The sequence below is a fragment of the Mustela putorius genome, unplaced genomic scaffold (assembly GCF_011764305.1).
Source record: "Mustela putorius furo isolate JIRA1106 unplaced genomic scaffold, ASM1176430v1.1 tig00000253_pilon_pilon_pilon, whole genome shotgun sequence".
Lineage (NCBI taxonomy): Eukaryota > Metazoa > Chordata > Mammalia > Carnivora > Mustelidae > Mustela > Mustela putorius.
Window position 1 is genome coordinate 4,167,641 of NW_025421329.1, and position 17,359 is coordinate 4,184,999.

At 44.7% G+C, this 17,359-nt stretch overlaps 1 protein-coding gene across 1 annotated transcript in view; it reads left to right on the forward strand.

The window, feature by feature from the left end:
* The window catches only part of PCSK2 (proprotein convertase subtilisin/kexin type 2), a 272,552-nt gene that overhangs the window by 206,493 nt on the left and 48,700 nt on the right, over nt 1-17,359 (forward strand). The window contains 1 exon segment of the mRNA NM_001386192.1: nt 7,749-7,837. Coding sequence (NP_001373121.1) covers nt 7,749-7,837 — 89 coding nt within the window.

The window sequence follows — 17,359 nt, forward strand, 5'->3', positions numbered from 1 at the left end:
ATAGAAGCACCAATATGTCAGTCAGAGCCAGTGCTGTTAACAGAACCACTTCAACCCACCAGCCTCAGAGTGTGTATTAAATTTGCCAATGCCCAGGTGCCCTCCCACATACCACACAAACCTGAGAGGAGGGTAGAGAATAAGAGATCAGACAAGACAGACTTTTTCTCCTATTCTTCCAAGGATTGCCTTCTTCTGATCCTTGTCACTCAACATCCTTGTGGTCACCCAAACATCTCCTTAGTATTTATGACACCCTTCAAATTCATTTATTTCACTTACTTACCATTTGAATTTCTCCTTCCAGAAAAGATATCAAGCAGGAGTTACTAATATGGTAGAACCATTCAATAAGAATAAAATTAAAGTTCACCGGTTCAGTTTATTCCAGCAGCTGTGATAAATGCATCCCCAAATCTTAGCGGCTTAACACAATAAAAGTTATTTATCATTCACCCACCAGTTCCTCCACATATTCTTAGTGGAACAGCTCCCCTTCATGTGGCAATTCAAGGACATGAGCTTCTTCCATCTGTGACACTCATTTCCAGAGTTACCATGCTTGTCCACATTAAATTGCAGGAATGGGAAGAGCACAGATAAGCACTCATGGGCAGTTTTTATGCCCGGAGGCAATAGGCCTCCCATGTGCCCACATCACATTAGCATAATGCAGTCACATGACTGCATGGCAGCGCAAGAGAGGCTGGGAAATGAACCCTAACTGGATCCCAGGAAGAAAAGAAAATGAGCATCTTCTGCCATCCCAGAAATCATGTTGCAAAGTAACAGACAATGCTGTACCAGAAAACTTGAATCGAAGGTATTAACAAATGAATTAGCTAAAGAACCAGCGAAAACCGGTTCAGTTACTCAGTTACTTTTTGTATTAGTCAGGATCCTCCAGAGAAACAGGACCAATAGGGTATGGATATAGAGAGAAAGAGATGATTATAAAGAATTGGCTCAAAAAAAAAAAAAAAAAGAATTGGCTCACACAATGATGGAGGCTGGCAAGTCCAATGCAGGATGGGCTGGCAAGCTGGGGACACCCAGGAGAGCCAGGATTCCAGTTCAAGTCCAAAGGCAGTCTGCTGGAGAATTCTCTCTTGCTCAGGAATGTCACTCTTTTTGTTCTATTTAGGCCTTCAACCGATTGGGTGAGGCCCACCCACAGTATAGGGGACAATCTGCTTTACCCAAGTCCATTAATTTTCTTACCCAAATCTCCCACACAGAAACTCCCAGAATAATGTTTCACCAAATAGCTGAGTGCCCCTTGGCCCCACCAAGTTAACACATAAAATTAATCTTCATATTTTTTATCTGCACTTTTCTGTTAGGAATAGATGGTAGTCAAGGATCATCAGTAAGAGCAAGGGTTTGGAAGCAGCAGACCTGAGTTTGAATTCTGAATCTGTCTCCTAAGTGAAAAAATGGCTCCTTATCCTGATGTCTCAGATTCCTCTTCATTAAAATGGGGACAATAGGAACATCTTGGTAACTCAGTCAGTTAAGCATCTGCATTTGACTCAGGTCATGATCTCAGGTCCTGGGATTGAGCCCTGCACTGGGCATCTTGCTCAGCAGGGAACCTGTTTCTTCTTCTGCCTGCCATTCCCCATATGTGTGTGCTCACACTCACTCCTTATATATTTGTATATATAAATATATAAAATATATAAAATTTGTATATATAAATATATAAAATCATCAAAAATAAATAAGTAAAATGGGGATAATAACTTATTGTGATGAGTGAATATACTAATGCATGCACTCTCTCAGCACAGTGCCCAGCCCATGTGTATCAATAAATGAGAGTCATTGTATTCAGACTACTCAGTATATCCTACAGTCTGACTTGAATAACGTACATAAAGAAGTTCATGCTTTTGGCTAGAAACGACCAGAGGGATGACCAAATCACTCTAGTGAAAGGCCAGCAATGTTGAAAGAATGGATGTGCCTGGGCTGTCTCTCTGGAGATTCCCAGGGTCTGGGCAGTGTCTCGGGTGTTTACTTGGACACCTCCATGGCCACTACAGCTGTTTGAGGAAGTCCCAATGCAATCATCATGGCAACCCAGGTTTGAACCGCAATCCCCCATGGGTTAACCATGGGTTGTCCCTCTAGCCTAGCTTGTCCATGGTCTGTATGAGTTATCCCTTGCCAAGGAATGTCACATAACAAATCATCCCAAGACTCAGGAGCTCAAAACAATAAACACTGACTATTGCTCACGCAACTATAGGTCAACTGGGCAGTTGTGTTGTTCTGGACTGAGGTCAGCTTTGTGACGGGGCTTACAAATGCATCCCTGGTCAGCTGGCAGGCTGGCTAGGGGATGACCACATGTCTGGGGCATCTCTCACATGTCTGGAGGAAAGAGGGCTGCCAGCCAGTGGACCAGGGGTAATGGTCTGTATGACTTTCATCATTCAATAAGCTCATCTAGCTTGTTCACATGACTCCTGGGCAGGGTCTCTAGAGAAAGAGAAGCTACAAGTCCTCTGCAGGGGTAAGTTCCTCATTTCCACCACCTTCTTTTGGCCATAACAAGTCAGAAGCACAGCCAGATTCAAGGAAGGGAGAAATAGACTTCACCTCTTCACAGAAGGAGCAAGAAAATCACATTGCCAAAGACATGGCCCCAGGAGAATGGGGAGTTGGGGGTCTCTTTGGCAATGCAACACATCTGTGACTCCTGCCACCTGCCTCCCTCCCACTGACCCTAGTTAGAAGGTGGCTGATTGAGCAGTGGATCTTTGTTCCTCTCTCCTTTGAGCTCCACATCTGACAGACTTCTTGTCTATTCTAGAGGCAGGAGGGAGTTACTGAACATTCTTAAGAAAGTCATGAGGCCAAATGAAAATGGAATGGCAAAAAGATTTTCCTGACATGCAGGGGAGCAGGCACATGTGTCTGAGACAGTCAGAAAGGCAGAAGAGAGGGAAAGGCATTCGAGGCAGTGGAACAGAGCCTATGAAGGCCCCCAGGGCTGTGGAAAGACATGGGGTCATGAACAAAGATAGGGAACCTCCACTCGTTGTTTATAATTAATTAGTGTTGCCTAATTTAGCAATAAAATGTTCCTTCCCACATGTTCCTCTGAGGAGTCTGCAACATTTGCCATTCAAGGTCACAATGAAGAATATGGGAGCATTCAATGCCTTTAACCTGCCCATGCCAGTTCACACGCATTCATCCTCTCACATTGGTGGGCAGTTTGATGGCAGAGCTGGAAGGGAATTAGGGCAGCTCAGTAACTGAGCGTTGGTCTCCAACCTGGCCCAGCTGCCTCGTTGCTGTGCTCCTTAGGGCTGGCCCCTCTGAAACTCAACTCTGACGTCTGTAAAATGGGGCAGTACCTTCTCATAACCTTCCTGAGAGGCTGAAAGGGGGTGAGGCAAGAAAAGCACTGAGCATGCTCCCTGGTAGGGAACAGCAGCCCAGGAAGTGGCATGTGGATATTTCCCTATGTCCTTCTTCCCCTAGAACAGGGTTCTACTCAGTGTGGTCCCCATCAGTGTATCCGTGTGCTTCGTGAATGCTGGCCAAGGTCCTGACTCTCCAGGCCAGCCCTACTTGGACCTTGCAGGTTTGAAAGAAGAGATCTTGACAGGGCTGATAATTAAATAATAAGGAAATGAATGCTTGGCCAAATTAGACATGGCAATGACTCTTTAAGCTCTTATTTAAATATTTATTTGTGCAGCATCAATCATACAGCAAGAAAGCAAGCCAAATTTAATCAGTATCCATTACAGTTCCATTTTAAAATATGCATGTACCTACACATAAAGGAACATGTACTTTATATATGGTGTGTACATTATGTAAGTATATATTTAAACATATAATATATGGATTATATAAAATGCATAAGTATGTATTAATAAAAATATTTAAGTATATAATTATATACTTAAATATGTACATTTAAAGTATATCTATGAATCAACATAAAGAGTGTACATATTTCAGTATATATACATATCCAAACATACATGTGTGTACACATAGATGTACACATACACACATATGAGTGTATGTGTGCTTCCACGCTGGTTTTCGCAGCTTTCTTTAGCATTTCGTACAGCATTTGGAGTATGATAGCCACGAAAGCCATGTCATAGTAGCCTCTCCCATCAAGTTAAACCATAACTGGGCCCCTTCTCAAAAATCTCAAAAAATCTCCTATGCAGTCCATAGAAAACTTAGAGACCAGTACATAGTAGTTTGCACAGCACAGTGGTTTTCAACAGATTTTTTTTTTTACCACAAGGGCCGTCCTCTGCAGGATCTACGAGGTTTACTTAGACCCAATATACAGATTGCATTCTTGCTCCAAAGGGAATTTGAAGCCCATAAGATATGTAGCCCTTTGTGGAAGCAGCATCTACTTTAGCTCATATCAAGGGAAAGAAAATAAGAATATATATATTTTTTTCTCCCCTTCCCCATCCTTGGGTACGATGTTTTTAAGAGCTGCTGTGTTAGCTTTGCTTGCCCCAAGAGGATATTGCAAAGAATATACCAGATCATGCAGAACTCTGAATTCCTAGGGCCACCAAGCCAGTAAGCTCCCTTTAGCCACGTTTTCCTTATGTACGGCATGGCTGGAACAGTGAGTGGAGAAGCCAGCCCTCACCACCCTGTCCCTTCAGCAGGTTGCACAGATGCTATTCCAGCAGGCTGGATCACGTGACCCATTTACTTCTTTAGCTGCTTCCTTGACCATCAGAACACACCGGTAATCTCAGATACCTGTACCAGTGGAAACTCCCACATTTTGAACGCTGGTTCAGGTTAAGACACAGAATCCTGATGGACTCAGAGTTTATGTTTGTTTTGGTTCTCTATTGGGACTTTACAAGCTACCCCAAAACATAGCGGCCTCAGAAAGAACAAACATGTATGTTCATAGACCCGTAAGCTGGGCAGGGACAGCCTGTCTCTCTCCACCTGCCGTTGATTGGGGTGATCTAGCTAGGTCTGGAGGAGGACAGTGTCACCCCTCACGTGTCTGGAGCCTCATCAGATGTATTGGAACAGCAGAAATTGCTGGGTTTCAATCTCCCCATATGCCCTTGTCCACTCATAGGCTAGCCCAAACTCCCCTACATGTCCAGCAGAGGCAAGCAGAAGCTGCCTGCCCTCTTATGAAGAGATACAGTTGTCCTTCCACTGCATTCTAGGGGTCAAAGCAAGCCCTCAATTCAAGGGGAGGGAAATGCACACAGTAGGACCAGAACTATTTAGAACCCTTTAGTAGAAAGCAAGAGAGAGCAAAGAAAAGGGAGAAAATGGATGGTGTCTGTTGCAGCTAACATTCTAGAACATAAGCCACGGAAAGACCTTGCTCAGAATCCTAAGGCTAGGCAAACCTTGGAAAGATTCTTGAATAGGGGGTTCTTAATCTGGTCAGCCTCAAAGGTTCTGTGAACCCCTTGAAACTGCATACAGAACATTGGCTTTCTTATTCCCGGAGGAAGGGGGAAACTACAATATTCTATATGCCCTCAAAGAAGGCTGTATTCCAAAAGAGCTAAGTCACCGTGATTCCATAACTGACAGGCAGCGTTACACACCTGTGTAGAGAACCAGCCTTGAAAATTACTAGTAGCCCATGATGTAGGAAAGACATTAGAGTTTGAAGCCAAAGACCAAGAAAGAATTCTTGAGACGTCTTTGGTACAAAAAGGTGGTTTTATTAAAGCATGGGGACAGGACAAGGAGGAGAAAGAGCTGCACGGGGGGTCATGAGGAATGGCCCTTTATATACTTTCAAGTTGGGAGGGGGTTGGGGATAGTGTGAGCCTCCCAGGATGCTGAGGGGGCTAGCTCTTGTTAAGACAAGGTCATTTATTACTGTTTAGAAAAAACTCAGTCATGAGACCCTTCAGATGTATTTTGGTGGGTCGTATGCTTGGAGGATGATTGCCGACCTATGTCTTGGATGGTGAGGGGTAAAGATAAAGGAAGTTTCCAGAAGAATTTTTAGATGTTAAGGTCGACTTACAGGAGCCTGAGGGTTGGGCTGCCTTTTATCTTTAGTAAAGTATTAAGATCCAGGCAGTGTCATCTCTAAAGGAAGGTGGTTCTTCCTGTTTCCAGGATTTGTCCATGGGCTATAGGGAGTAGGGACATTTGACAGTTTTCCTTCTGCCTTTGTTGCCCACGTCCGCCCATACTTGTAGTGCTTCAAACAAAACAGAAGTGTTCTGACCAGCACAAAATTGTCAGAGTCCTTGGTTGTCACTGGAAACCTGTAAGTGTATTTTCTGCTGGAAGATACTTCAAATTTTAAAGTAAAGACCAAACCTCAAGGTTGGAAATGCTCAAAGAAGCCTCTTTATGGTAGAGACAAGTCAAGGTGAAGATTAGGGGGTCGGGAAAGAGGAGAAAGAAAGGAGCTACACCGATAGAAAAGTGGGTGGGCCAGGTGCTTGATACCATTTTGGAATGTTAGTGAGGTCCAGAGCCAATGGTCAGGAAGGAATTCTTGAGATATCTTGGGTGCAAAACTGTGATTTTATTAAAGCACCAGGACAGGACCTACCGGCAGAAAGAGGTGCACTACAAGCCCCGCCCCGTGAGGAGTGACTGACTAAACTTGGGATTTGGGGGGAGGTAAAGGAGAAGGGAGGTCTTCAAAAGGACTTTCCCATGCAAAAGAGGACCTTTAGGACACTTAGGATTAGCCATTGTCAAGCTAAGGAGGTTTTTTTTTGCTTCTAGCAAAGCCTTAACCTTAAGACAGTAGAGAGTTTCCTGGAGGAATGTTCTATTTTGCCTGCCTCAAGTACTTGTCAGTGGGCTGCAGGTCATTAAGAAATTTAATTTGACTTTCCCTTCTGCTTTTCTTTCCAACAAAAGCAGGGGAGGGGAGGGTGACGTTAGGGCTCTAGGAAATTGCATCTCTGGGTCTCTGGAAGTTAGGCTATTGGCAAGAATGCCTTTTCCCTTAGGGCGCCTGGGTGGCTCAGTCGGTAAGAGTCTGCCTTCAGCTCAGGTCATGATCTCAAGATCCTGGAATTGAGCTCAGCTCCTTGAGCCCCGCATTGGGTTCCCTGCTCAGCAGGAAGCCTGCTTCTCCCTCTCCCACTCCCTCTGTCTGTATTCCCTCTCTCGCAGTCTCTCTCTCTGTCAAATAAATAAATAAAAATATTTTTTAAAAAAGAAAAAAAAGATTGCTCTTTCCCTGTAAATCACTAAGATGTTGGTACACTGAGGAGACTCCCATCTTGGAAAACTGTGACTTCTCGGGGACTTGGGTGGCTCAGTGGGTTAAGCCACTGCCTTCGGCTCAGGTCATGATCTCGGGGTCCTGGGATCGAGTCCCACATCGGGGTCTCTGCTCAGCGGGGAGCCTGCTTCCTCCTCTCTCTCTCTGCCTGCCTCTCGGCCTACTTGTGATCTCTCTCTGTCAAATAAATAAAATCTTAAAAAAAAAAAAAAAAAAACTGTGACTTCTCTAAGGTAACCATTTTGTTGTTGTTGTTTTTCTTCCTTCCCTTAGTGTTCCGACATTCCTGAGGAATGTCCCACAGATCCCACCTGGGGTGCAGGGGTGGGAGGTGGGGGAGGCCGTGAGCTTGCGCTTTGCCCTCAGCTTGCCTTCTGCTCCCTCATCGGGCTGACTCCTGCTAACTGGACCATTGAAAAGAACCAAACTGCTTCCAGGTCACAGAATTTAAGGAGCCTTCCCGAAAGTCCCGACTTGCCTTTGTTTTTCTCCACAGCCACGGGACCCGATGTGCAGGAGAGGTTTCTGCCGCAGCCAACAACAATATCTGTGGGGTCGGAGTGGCGTACAACTCCAAGGTAGCAGGTAAGCTTTCCCTGCAAAACAGCAGGTGTGGTGCACCAGAAAGCCTCACACTCTGGTCTCCAGCCTTGAGGGGGAGAGGGGGAGCGCTGGCAAAAATGCCCACTGGAGCAGCAGACCTGGGACTAGTAGATTTTTTTTTCAAGATTTTTTTTATTTATTCGATAGAGAGCCAGAGGGAATACAAAGGGCGCAGAGGGCGAGGGAGAAGCAGGCTTCCCGCTGAGCACAGAGCCTGATGCGGGGCTTGATCCCAGGAGCCTGGGATCATGACCTGAGCCAAAGACAGATGCCTAACGACTGAGCCACCCAGTTGCCCCTGGCACTAGTAGATTTAGCAAGTGGGGGCGGGGACGGGGGCAGGGAACCAGTTCTTTTAATCTATCTGACAATATCAATACACTGAGTTTTTTTCTTTTTATTCCAGTATGCCATAGATACAGGAAAGTGCATAGGTCAGGAGCACACAGTTCAGTGAATTTTCACAAACTGACCACATCCGCATAAACCCTCAAGACACAAAACATCACCAGTATCCCAAAACCTTCCTCACATCCCCTCCCTGCTACTACTCATATACACAAGAATAAGCATGAGGCTGATTTCTCATAACAAATAGTGGTCATTGCCAGCTTTTCAACTGGAATATGAATGGAATTGTACTGATTGTACTTTTGTGTCATTATCAATTACATTCTAATGAGACTCCAATAAAGCCTATAGAATATAAAAAATGTGTACAAATTATTGTACGCAGATTCAGAACTCACTTTAAAAAAAGGTTTTTTTTACACAGTGCATCTCCTCTCTAAGGAAATCTATCCTACCTAAAACTTGTGTATCAAGTTCCATGGGTAGGATATTTAACAATTTCACCTTTACTGGGGACTTTAGAAATGAGGATGGCAGAATCACTAGACATTTAGAAACCAGCATCTCTCTCTCCAAAAAACAGCGGGAGAGAGAATGAAAGGGGTCCATACACTGTCAACATCCGGCTGGAGAATAGAGTGGCTCTTGGCACGGTCCACATTTTGCATCAAATTGGTTCTTAATTTATTCAAAGCTGAGTCACTCAAACTTGTTTTTCTTTTTTTATAACTCTCTTGATATTTTTTTCCTAGCAATTTAATGAAACCATAAACATACTTTGTGCTGACACTTGCATTTCCAGGGACCAAAATAAAGCCAGAACAACCTTTACAAACCCATCATTAACCTCTTCCAGAGCTGTTTGCTAAGACGCTTGCCGAAGCTGGGTGCTGAATTTCACAAAAGAATACATCTGGAGGGGCTGAAATGCAAACGAGGGAAGCTTGCCCCTCCGGTTTCTGCTCTTTACTTTGTGTGCATTCAAAATGCAGGCATTAAAATGTCAGAAGCCATTATGAGCTCAGAAGAAAGAATAACACCCAGTTAATAATTTATAATGCAGGCTGAGACCTTGGGGATCTGAGGCGAGGTAGGTTCCCTATCCACAGGATAGAACTGGAGGCAATTGAAAAATTCACACCTGGATTTCCCATTCACTGTGATTGCCTTCGAAATAATTTGGATCCCAAAGTGTAGTTTCAACATAGCTTTGGAGCCCGAAGTAACTGGGTTTCTTTTGAACAAGGGATTCTTAGAACTATTGCCTGCAAAGCTGAGTTAGGAGCAGCTCAAGGCGTTAGGAGAGTTTTCAGGGTCCCTTTCTTCATCTGCCTTCTAGCCTGTTCTCTCTTGTTATTTGTGCTCTGAAAATATCTGAGCAGTTCATCAAATGGTCCTATTTTCCCTGTTCTTTTTGTACGAATTCCCTAAAAGAGAAACATGAAACAAGGATTTGAGTGTGTTAACATAAGAAATAAGAGGGCCGACAAAATGGGTTTATTCAGGATGACACAGAATTTCAATTCAGGACTTTGCAAGATATGGCAAAACCACAGGCAAATCCCACAAAGCAGTGGAATGGAAAAGGAGGAAGTTGGGAAGAGTTGTTTTGAAGGAAAGTCCTCTGAAGAAAAGCAGGAGTTCGGGGTGATTTTTACTACTCCTTGGCTGATTTGCAGGGGTAGTGGATTTCTTAAAGGAGATACAATGTACATCTTTTCCAGCTGGTGCTAGAAATTATTGATTCTTTCCTGTTGACAACTCTGCTGGGATCTGTTATTGACATTTCTCCCTGTAATTGATATTGAGTGATACGGCTCCCCCTTCTGGACTCCCGATTCCATTTTAGTGAACTTTCCCTTTATTAATTTTCACTGGCTCAAGGAGTTTCTTTGGGAGGTGATCCTGGGAAGCCAGGGGAGGAAAGACAGCTGAGGGAGGAGAGCCAACAAAGAGTGTATAGATGAATCGGCTGCTCCTGTGGGCAAGTGGGGCTCTGAGGGACTGTGGGGGACACCCCACAGAATTGCCCCCCACCAAGGCGAAGAGGCTGAGGAGTTTATCCGCCACCTCCCATCCCTCATTGATGGGGGGTGACTCCTGCTCCCTCATCACCCTATCTAGCTGCCAGGTCACATGGGTGGAGCATAAATCCTGAGGCAGAGAACGCACCCTCCAAAAGACACCTGGAGAGGACAGCGGATGCAGGCAGGTGCAACCCCTGAACTCTGCCTCATCTGCTGACTGACTCCCAACCCCAAAGGTGAGTGAATGCAGTCTCCTACCTTAAAGACATGACCTGACCTGTGCTTTGTGGAACCCCAGCCTGCTCAGGTCTCATGGCAATGCTGAGGTTCCAGAAAATAGGCCAGAGCTGCTAGGAGGCGTGCCCAGCCACACAAAGGGTTTAAGCACAGGAGCCTCCTCTTCCACTGCAGTTTTTTTTTTTTTTTTTAAAGATTTTATTTATTTACTTGAGAGAGAGACAGTGAGAGAGAGCATGAACGAGGAGAAGGTCAGAGAGAGAAGCAGACTCCCTGTGGAGCTGGGAGCCCGATGCGGGACTCGATCCCGGGACTCCAGGATCATGACCTGAGCCAAAGGCAGTCGTCCAACCAACTGAGCCACCCAGGCGTCCCTTCCACTGCAGTTTTGCTCCTCTGGAACTACTCATGCTGATGCTAACTGTTCGAGGGGCCCAGAAGTCTAGTCCCCATCGTCCTATGCCTGTTAACGACATCCAGTGTCCTCTGGGCTTCTCCGTAACAGCACAAGAAATTCTTCATCAGGAAGCCCTAGACTGTTACTCAGGAACTACAAAAAATGTGGAATTTCAGCCTCCTAGACCTTACACGTTTAGGGGAAACGTTTTGCTCCTTCTGGATGGCAATCCCAAAAGTTGTCTGGTTTTTATTACTCTAAAGGAACCATGCCTTTCCAGAGACTCTCCTTGCAGGTTTCTGAGCTAGGGGTGTCTAGAGCTCCACCTAGTGGCCAGACAAGATCATTGCTAGTCCCTGGCGGTTTCGAGGTGTTCGGTACAAATAAGGAGATGCCAGAGGTGGGGTGGTCCAAGCCTTTCCTGCCTCTTGGCTCTCTCTTCAACCTGTCCTCAAACAAAAAGAGGCTTAAGTTAAGGTGCTGAAGAATCTTAGCCCAGGAAGAGAAAAGGGGAGATAAGATGGTAAAAGAGTCCCCTGAAGGAAAGAAGGAAGAAAATCACACAGCATCTTTTCGTCTGCCTGCTAGCTTGTTGGGTTTCTCTCTTATTCACAAACTTTGCTCACTTTTCCACTAGGGTTCCTGTCTTTTTCTTGCTGATTTGCATGTCTTCTTGGTATGTCCTCGATCTTAGCTCCTACTCAGTTATAGGCAGTGCAAATACCTCCCCCCAATCTTTACAGGAGGTCATTAGTCCACCTGGATTTCACCTTGGTATGTCATGGTGGCCAGGGACCCAGTTTTATTTTTCTCCAGTGTCCCAATACCAACCATTCTATAATCCTTCCTGTCCCTCTGATTTGTGGTGCCACCTTCATCATATATTAAGTTGCTATGCACACATGCTTAGTCCCTGGGTAAATATAATTTAGATAAAACCGCCTAGCAGGTATGAATTAGGAAGCATAGCCACCCTCCTACTGATGAGCCTTTGTATCTGCTCTTCGCTCTGTCCAGAACACCTCCCCCATAGCTTTGGCTGGTCACACGTCGTCATCCTCTTCTCCGGTTTCTCATGGCTTCCTCCAGCATGGCCTCCCACCCGCCTCCTCATCTGCACGTGATAAGGCATGAGGAGTTTTATTTTCATCCCAGCCCTAACCACTGTCAGCTATTGGACATATTAATGTGCGTGGTGATTTGATCAGTATCTTCTCCCCATGAGGACAGGGGCCGTGTCTGTTTTCTCTCACCTCTGCCCCTAGAACAAGATCTGGGGCTCAGCGGATGCTCAAAGCCTATCTGCTGAGCACCAGAAAGCAAGAAAGGAGTAAAGACAAGGAAGGGTCAGTGATAAGCAGTAGAGATTCATCATCAGACGAGAGAATGGATGGGTGAATGGAGTCGTGGGATGAAGGGCTTACGGATGGAAGGACCCAAAGCTGCCAGAATTTCTACCAGGAAGCAATCATTATCTCCTCTTCTACCAGAACCAACTTACCTTTGCTGCTTCATCCCAATCAAATTAGTTCCAAGGAGACCTGGGCCTTCTTAACACCCTCTCCCCACTTCCTCCCTTCCAAGGGCACCACCAAAATTACTGAAAAGAGACAAAGGACTCCTCCGCACCCACGCCCTAGTTCCAGGCTATCAAGCAGCAGGCCCCTCCATCAACCTATCATTCAGGAGTTGCAAATGGAGTGTGTAAATTTCCAGGAGCTCATCTTTTCTGCTTATTCATCAGAACCTCAAAATCTTGTGCCCCAAAGATCCTTTAGTCCAAACACCCACTGATACTCGCATAAAAATAGCAACAAAATAGTACTACTACTAATAATAATAATAACACAGTTATTCTTTCCACTGTGTCAAACACAATGCAAAACTCCTTACCTAACCCTTTATACAATTTTATCATATATTATTATATATAATACATATAATATTACATATTATACATCTATATTATATACTGCCATATTAATATATTCTATATTAACATTATACATTATAGTTATACATTAATATTAACATGTTATATATTAATATATTATACATTAACATCCCTTTTTTACAGAGAACAAAATTGGGGCCCCACAGCTTGTAAGCTGTAGAATAATTGTGCAGCCCACACAGCCTGCTCCAGAAGTTCTGACCTTGGTCCCTACACTAAAATGCTTGAATAACTTCCCTTTTCCTGCCATTCTGGGATAGCTTGGATCCAGCCTGGAGCCACATACCTACAGTGACAAGAAACTCATTCCCTTCCAACATCGTCTGATCTGCCTTTGGATATGAGTGACTTTGAGAAATTTCCTCTAACATGAGCTCTCTCTTTGATTTCTGTTGTCTGTTGTCATGGACACAACTATTACCACCTCTTTTAGATGACACAGGGCAGGGATGGAGGAAAGCTCCCATTAGTCTGGCTCCTAAAAAGTAAATGTTCTAAAAGCATGTGAACACATCCATTTGGCATGTCCAAAAATCTTAGTGCCATCATGAAGCTTTAATAACCTCAAAAATATGTATATTTGAGGTTTAATTATTTACATTCCCTTATCCACTTACTTACTTTCATGAATTTTGAAGAAAAAGATTAATTTTAAGTTTTTGACTTTGAAAATGCCTTTATTCAGTAATGCTTTAGGAAAATATTTTAATTCTTTTCTTCCTTTTGATTTTTAAAGATTACTTATTTTTGAGAGAGAGAGCACATAAGGGGGAGGGTCAGAGGGAGAGGGAGAAGCAGACTCTTCACTGAGCAGGAAGCCCAATGAAGGAGGGGCTCAATCCCAGGACCCTGGGATCATGAACTGAGCTGAAGGCAGATGCTTAACTGACTGAGCCACCAAGGCGCCTCTCTTCCTTTTGATTTTTAAATCAGTGTTTGACATCGTCAATCAAAGGGAATAAGATAAAAAATTAAAATTAAAAATTTACTGTCCAGGGCCCCTGGGTGGCTCAGTGGGTTAAGCCACTACCTTCGGCTCAGGTCATGATCTCAGGGTCCTGGGATCAAGGCCTGCCTTCAAAAGATGTTTCTTGAAATTTGTCAGGTTTGTACTTCTGAGATTATTAAAGCTCAAAACGGCACAAAGGCTTGGGAGATGCTGTCTCTTGCTGCCAATCCCTTCCAGCACTCAACAGTTACTGCTGGGTGCCTACCACGTACTTGGTTCTGCTATGGGTGATGGGATACAGCTGTGAGGCCACCTACGGGACCCCTGTCCTCACACAGCTTAGAGTCTAAGAGAAGACACAGACAATCAGTGAAATCAGCACAGTAATATCAGATACTGATCACTGCTTAGACCAAACCAAAGCACGGTGGATGAGAATAATCAGACTGAGGGGACGGGTAGAAATTTGAGGGTGGGAGCACCACAGTGGGCTTCTGCAGAGTTCTGCAGAGCAGCCCCAGGCTGAGGCCAGGCCAGGTGGCATTGGCCTTACCTGCCAGCCTTGTTAAGTCAAAGCATCTAGATTTTTGCCTTGAGCTTTGTGATGGGATCTCCTTTGTTCCACGATTCTGGAAAAGAGTTTGAAAACCATACTGTTGACCATTACCAAAATACCCTGAAATTTCGCGGCCACCAATGAATCACCTACACATATTTGGCCAACAGAACTCAAAACCTTTCCTGGGAGTTCCCATAATTTTATCTGAGTTTTAAAACAAACCAATAAAAATCGCATAGTAACACAATGATGAACGTGTTTTCAGATCCTTATGTCAGCATGAATTCACTCCTCAGCCTGCAGACTTATATTCATGAGCATAAAAGGGGGTGATTAGCAACACTGAGGTTCGTGCAGATGTAGCATTTGCTGGTGTGGAGTACAAGTTCCCCTTTTATAATAAGGGCAGAGGTAGAAAGGATTTAACTCAAATCCCTGGGTCTTGCAGCTCTTAGAGAAGGAAGTCTCAGAGTCCCCACTGGTCAGTAGTGCGGTGATCAGACCCGCATGGTGGGGGGATAGATATGTTTGATGTGAGCACTGTGTTTCCTGATGCCATTGAATCACACCAGCCAGGAGAGCACTTTCCAACTGTGAACACACTGAGTCCTAGCCCCCGGGGCTTCCCTCTCTCCCTTTGCCTCTCACCTTTACTCTTGTCTTCCCTTGTTCTCTCTTTCTTATCTGTCTCTGTCTTTGTCTCTCTCTCTGTGCCCCTCTGTAGCTCCTACAGCATCCAGGGGCAAAGGAGAGAGAAAACCCTTGGGTCACCCTGAGCTTCTGTCTTGGCTACAAATGGTGCGGTCGCTTGCAAAAATGAATACTGTACCTCATTCAATTAATGCATGCCTCATTCCTCCCGAGCTTAACAAGATTAAAGGAATGTCGGGCGCCTGGCCCCAGAATATGAATGAGAGCCTCGCTCCCAGTCTGTGGCTGCCCCTGCGTCCCTGGACGCTGAAACAGTCAGAAGATTAATGCACACTAGCTCTGCTGTTCTGTGCAACACAAAGAGAGCCAGGGAGGGCAAGAAGAGGAAAAGAGGCAGGGAAACAAAAGCTGCAAAGAGAGGGGATAAAGGGCAGGACTGGATGCACCGTACTGGCTGGATGATGAAATGCAGTGTTGTCTTTGTTTGGCACACGGCACAGCTCAGGTCTACTTCTGCAGGGTTGAATTTCTCTCACCTTCTGGTTGAAGCGAGCTGTTCGGTTCTGCTCATCTAGACAAGTCCAAGACTCATTTGGGTTTTCTTCTAGTGGGCAAGTGAAAATCAGCCTCTCTGCGATGTTTCTGTACCCAGAAAGTGGGCACAACTTCTGGCCAAAAGAAGCTGCACTATTTGGTTTACTCTGTGATCAGCAGATCACTATTTCTGAATACATTTTTAAAATAAATAAAATATAGGGAGGCTAAAATCAAAATGGGAGGTTTTAGACTTGCTATCTCTTATAAAATGAACCATAAAACTTAGCCTTGAGGGGTGCCTGGGTGGCTGAGTCTGTTAAGCAAGCATCTGCCTTCCGCTCAGGTTATGACCCCGGTGTCCTGGGATGGAACCCCAAGTCAGACTCTCTGCTCCTTGGGGAGTCTGCTTCTCCCTCTCCCTCTGCTTGACCCTCTCCATGCTCTCACTCTCTCTCCTCTCTCACTTTGCCAAATAAATAAATTAAATCTGTTTTAAAAACACAAACCTTAGCTTCCAGAAAGTTCAAACCAAAAACTATGCTCCTTCTGTATGAGCTTCTCCCCATGGGAAAGGCTGTAAACTGATTATTGGACATGTGTTGGCAAGAATGGTGACCTGATTTATGGATAGAGAAAACCCATAAATGGAAAATCTTGGCATGTTATTATTTATTCTTCTGGACTTGTCATTTCTGTTATAGAGAAAAAAAAATCAGCTAAAGTAATGATAACATACATCTACTCACCAAATATTTCTCAAGCTTAAAATAATGCTGATAACCTAGGACACAAGACACATGCTCGGTACTCAGAGATCTCACTGTCTAGTGATGAATGTGTTGACCAGGAAGAGCTGTAAAGCAACCGAAAGTGTTTATTTGGGTCTTAGAGATTGCAATCATGGAGACATGGAGTAAAATGACATCCAAACTGTGCTTCAAACTGCAAGCAGGGAGTATGGGCTTACACAGGCAAACCCCACAAGGTCCCGTAACTTTTTATGAAAGAATTATTTGTACTGACAGAGTTAAAGGAAATGTCTAAGGTTCGCTCTTCATCTACTACATTATCTCCATCTCAATCCAGAGTAAAAGGATGTTTTCCAGGAGGTGATTAAGGTGTAATCAACAAGTTATAATTGATAAGTCAAAAGTCCATGCAGTTCCCAAACTTGAAACAGGAGATGGGCAGAGGCTTTGCTTCCTGGCATCCTCCCCATCCGATTTTGGACGCCTCTCTTAGCAGTGCTTCCTTAAAGTTGTAATCACCTTCCACAAATGAAACTCACAAGCAAGCAATTATGCTAGAAGGTAGAAAGTGTGGTGCTGGAGGGGCTGGGGTTGGACGATGCAAGCGGAGGAGGGGACTGGATCCAGAATGACAGGCTGGGGATATGCCTACTGAGCACATGGGTTAGTCAGAGAAGAATGAGCATTGTGAGAAAGTGTATGCAAGCACATGGAGTCTGCTATGGGACACTGAGGAGGAAGGAGAGACCCTTGGAGAGGAGACAATTTTACGTCAGTTTCACGGGCCCTGCAAGAACCTGGCTTGTCCTTATTTAAATGGGCTTGCATGCCATGTTGGAGAGTGATGCTTGTGTTCTAGTGTCCTTTGGCCATGGTAAATATACTTAAGAGGTGAAGATCCAGGTTTTGACTGTGTAGAGCCCAGTCCCTTCACTTCATAACTCCCAGAAAAGAAAGACTTAGGGCAGCTGCTCTAACATTCTAGGGTCCTTACCACAAAAGAGAACTAGTGTACGGTGCAAAGAACACTACGGTCCCCAACCGCAATATCTGGAGGGTAGTGATAGAGGGACTAAGTGTCCATCCCATTGGC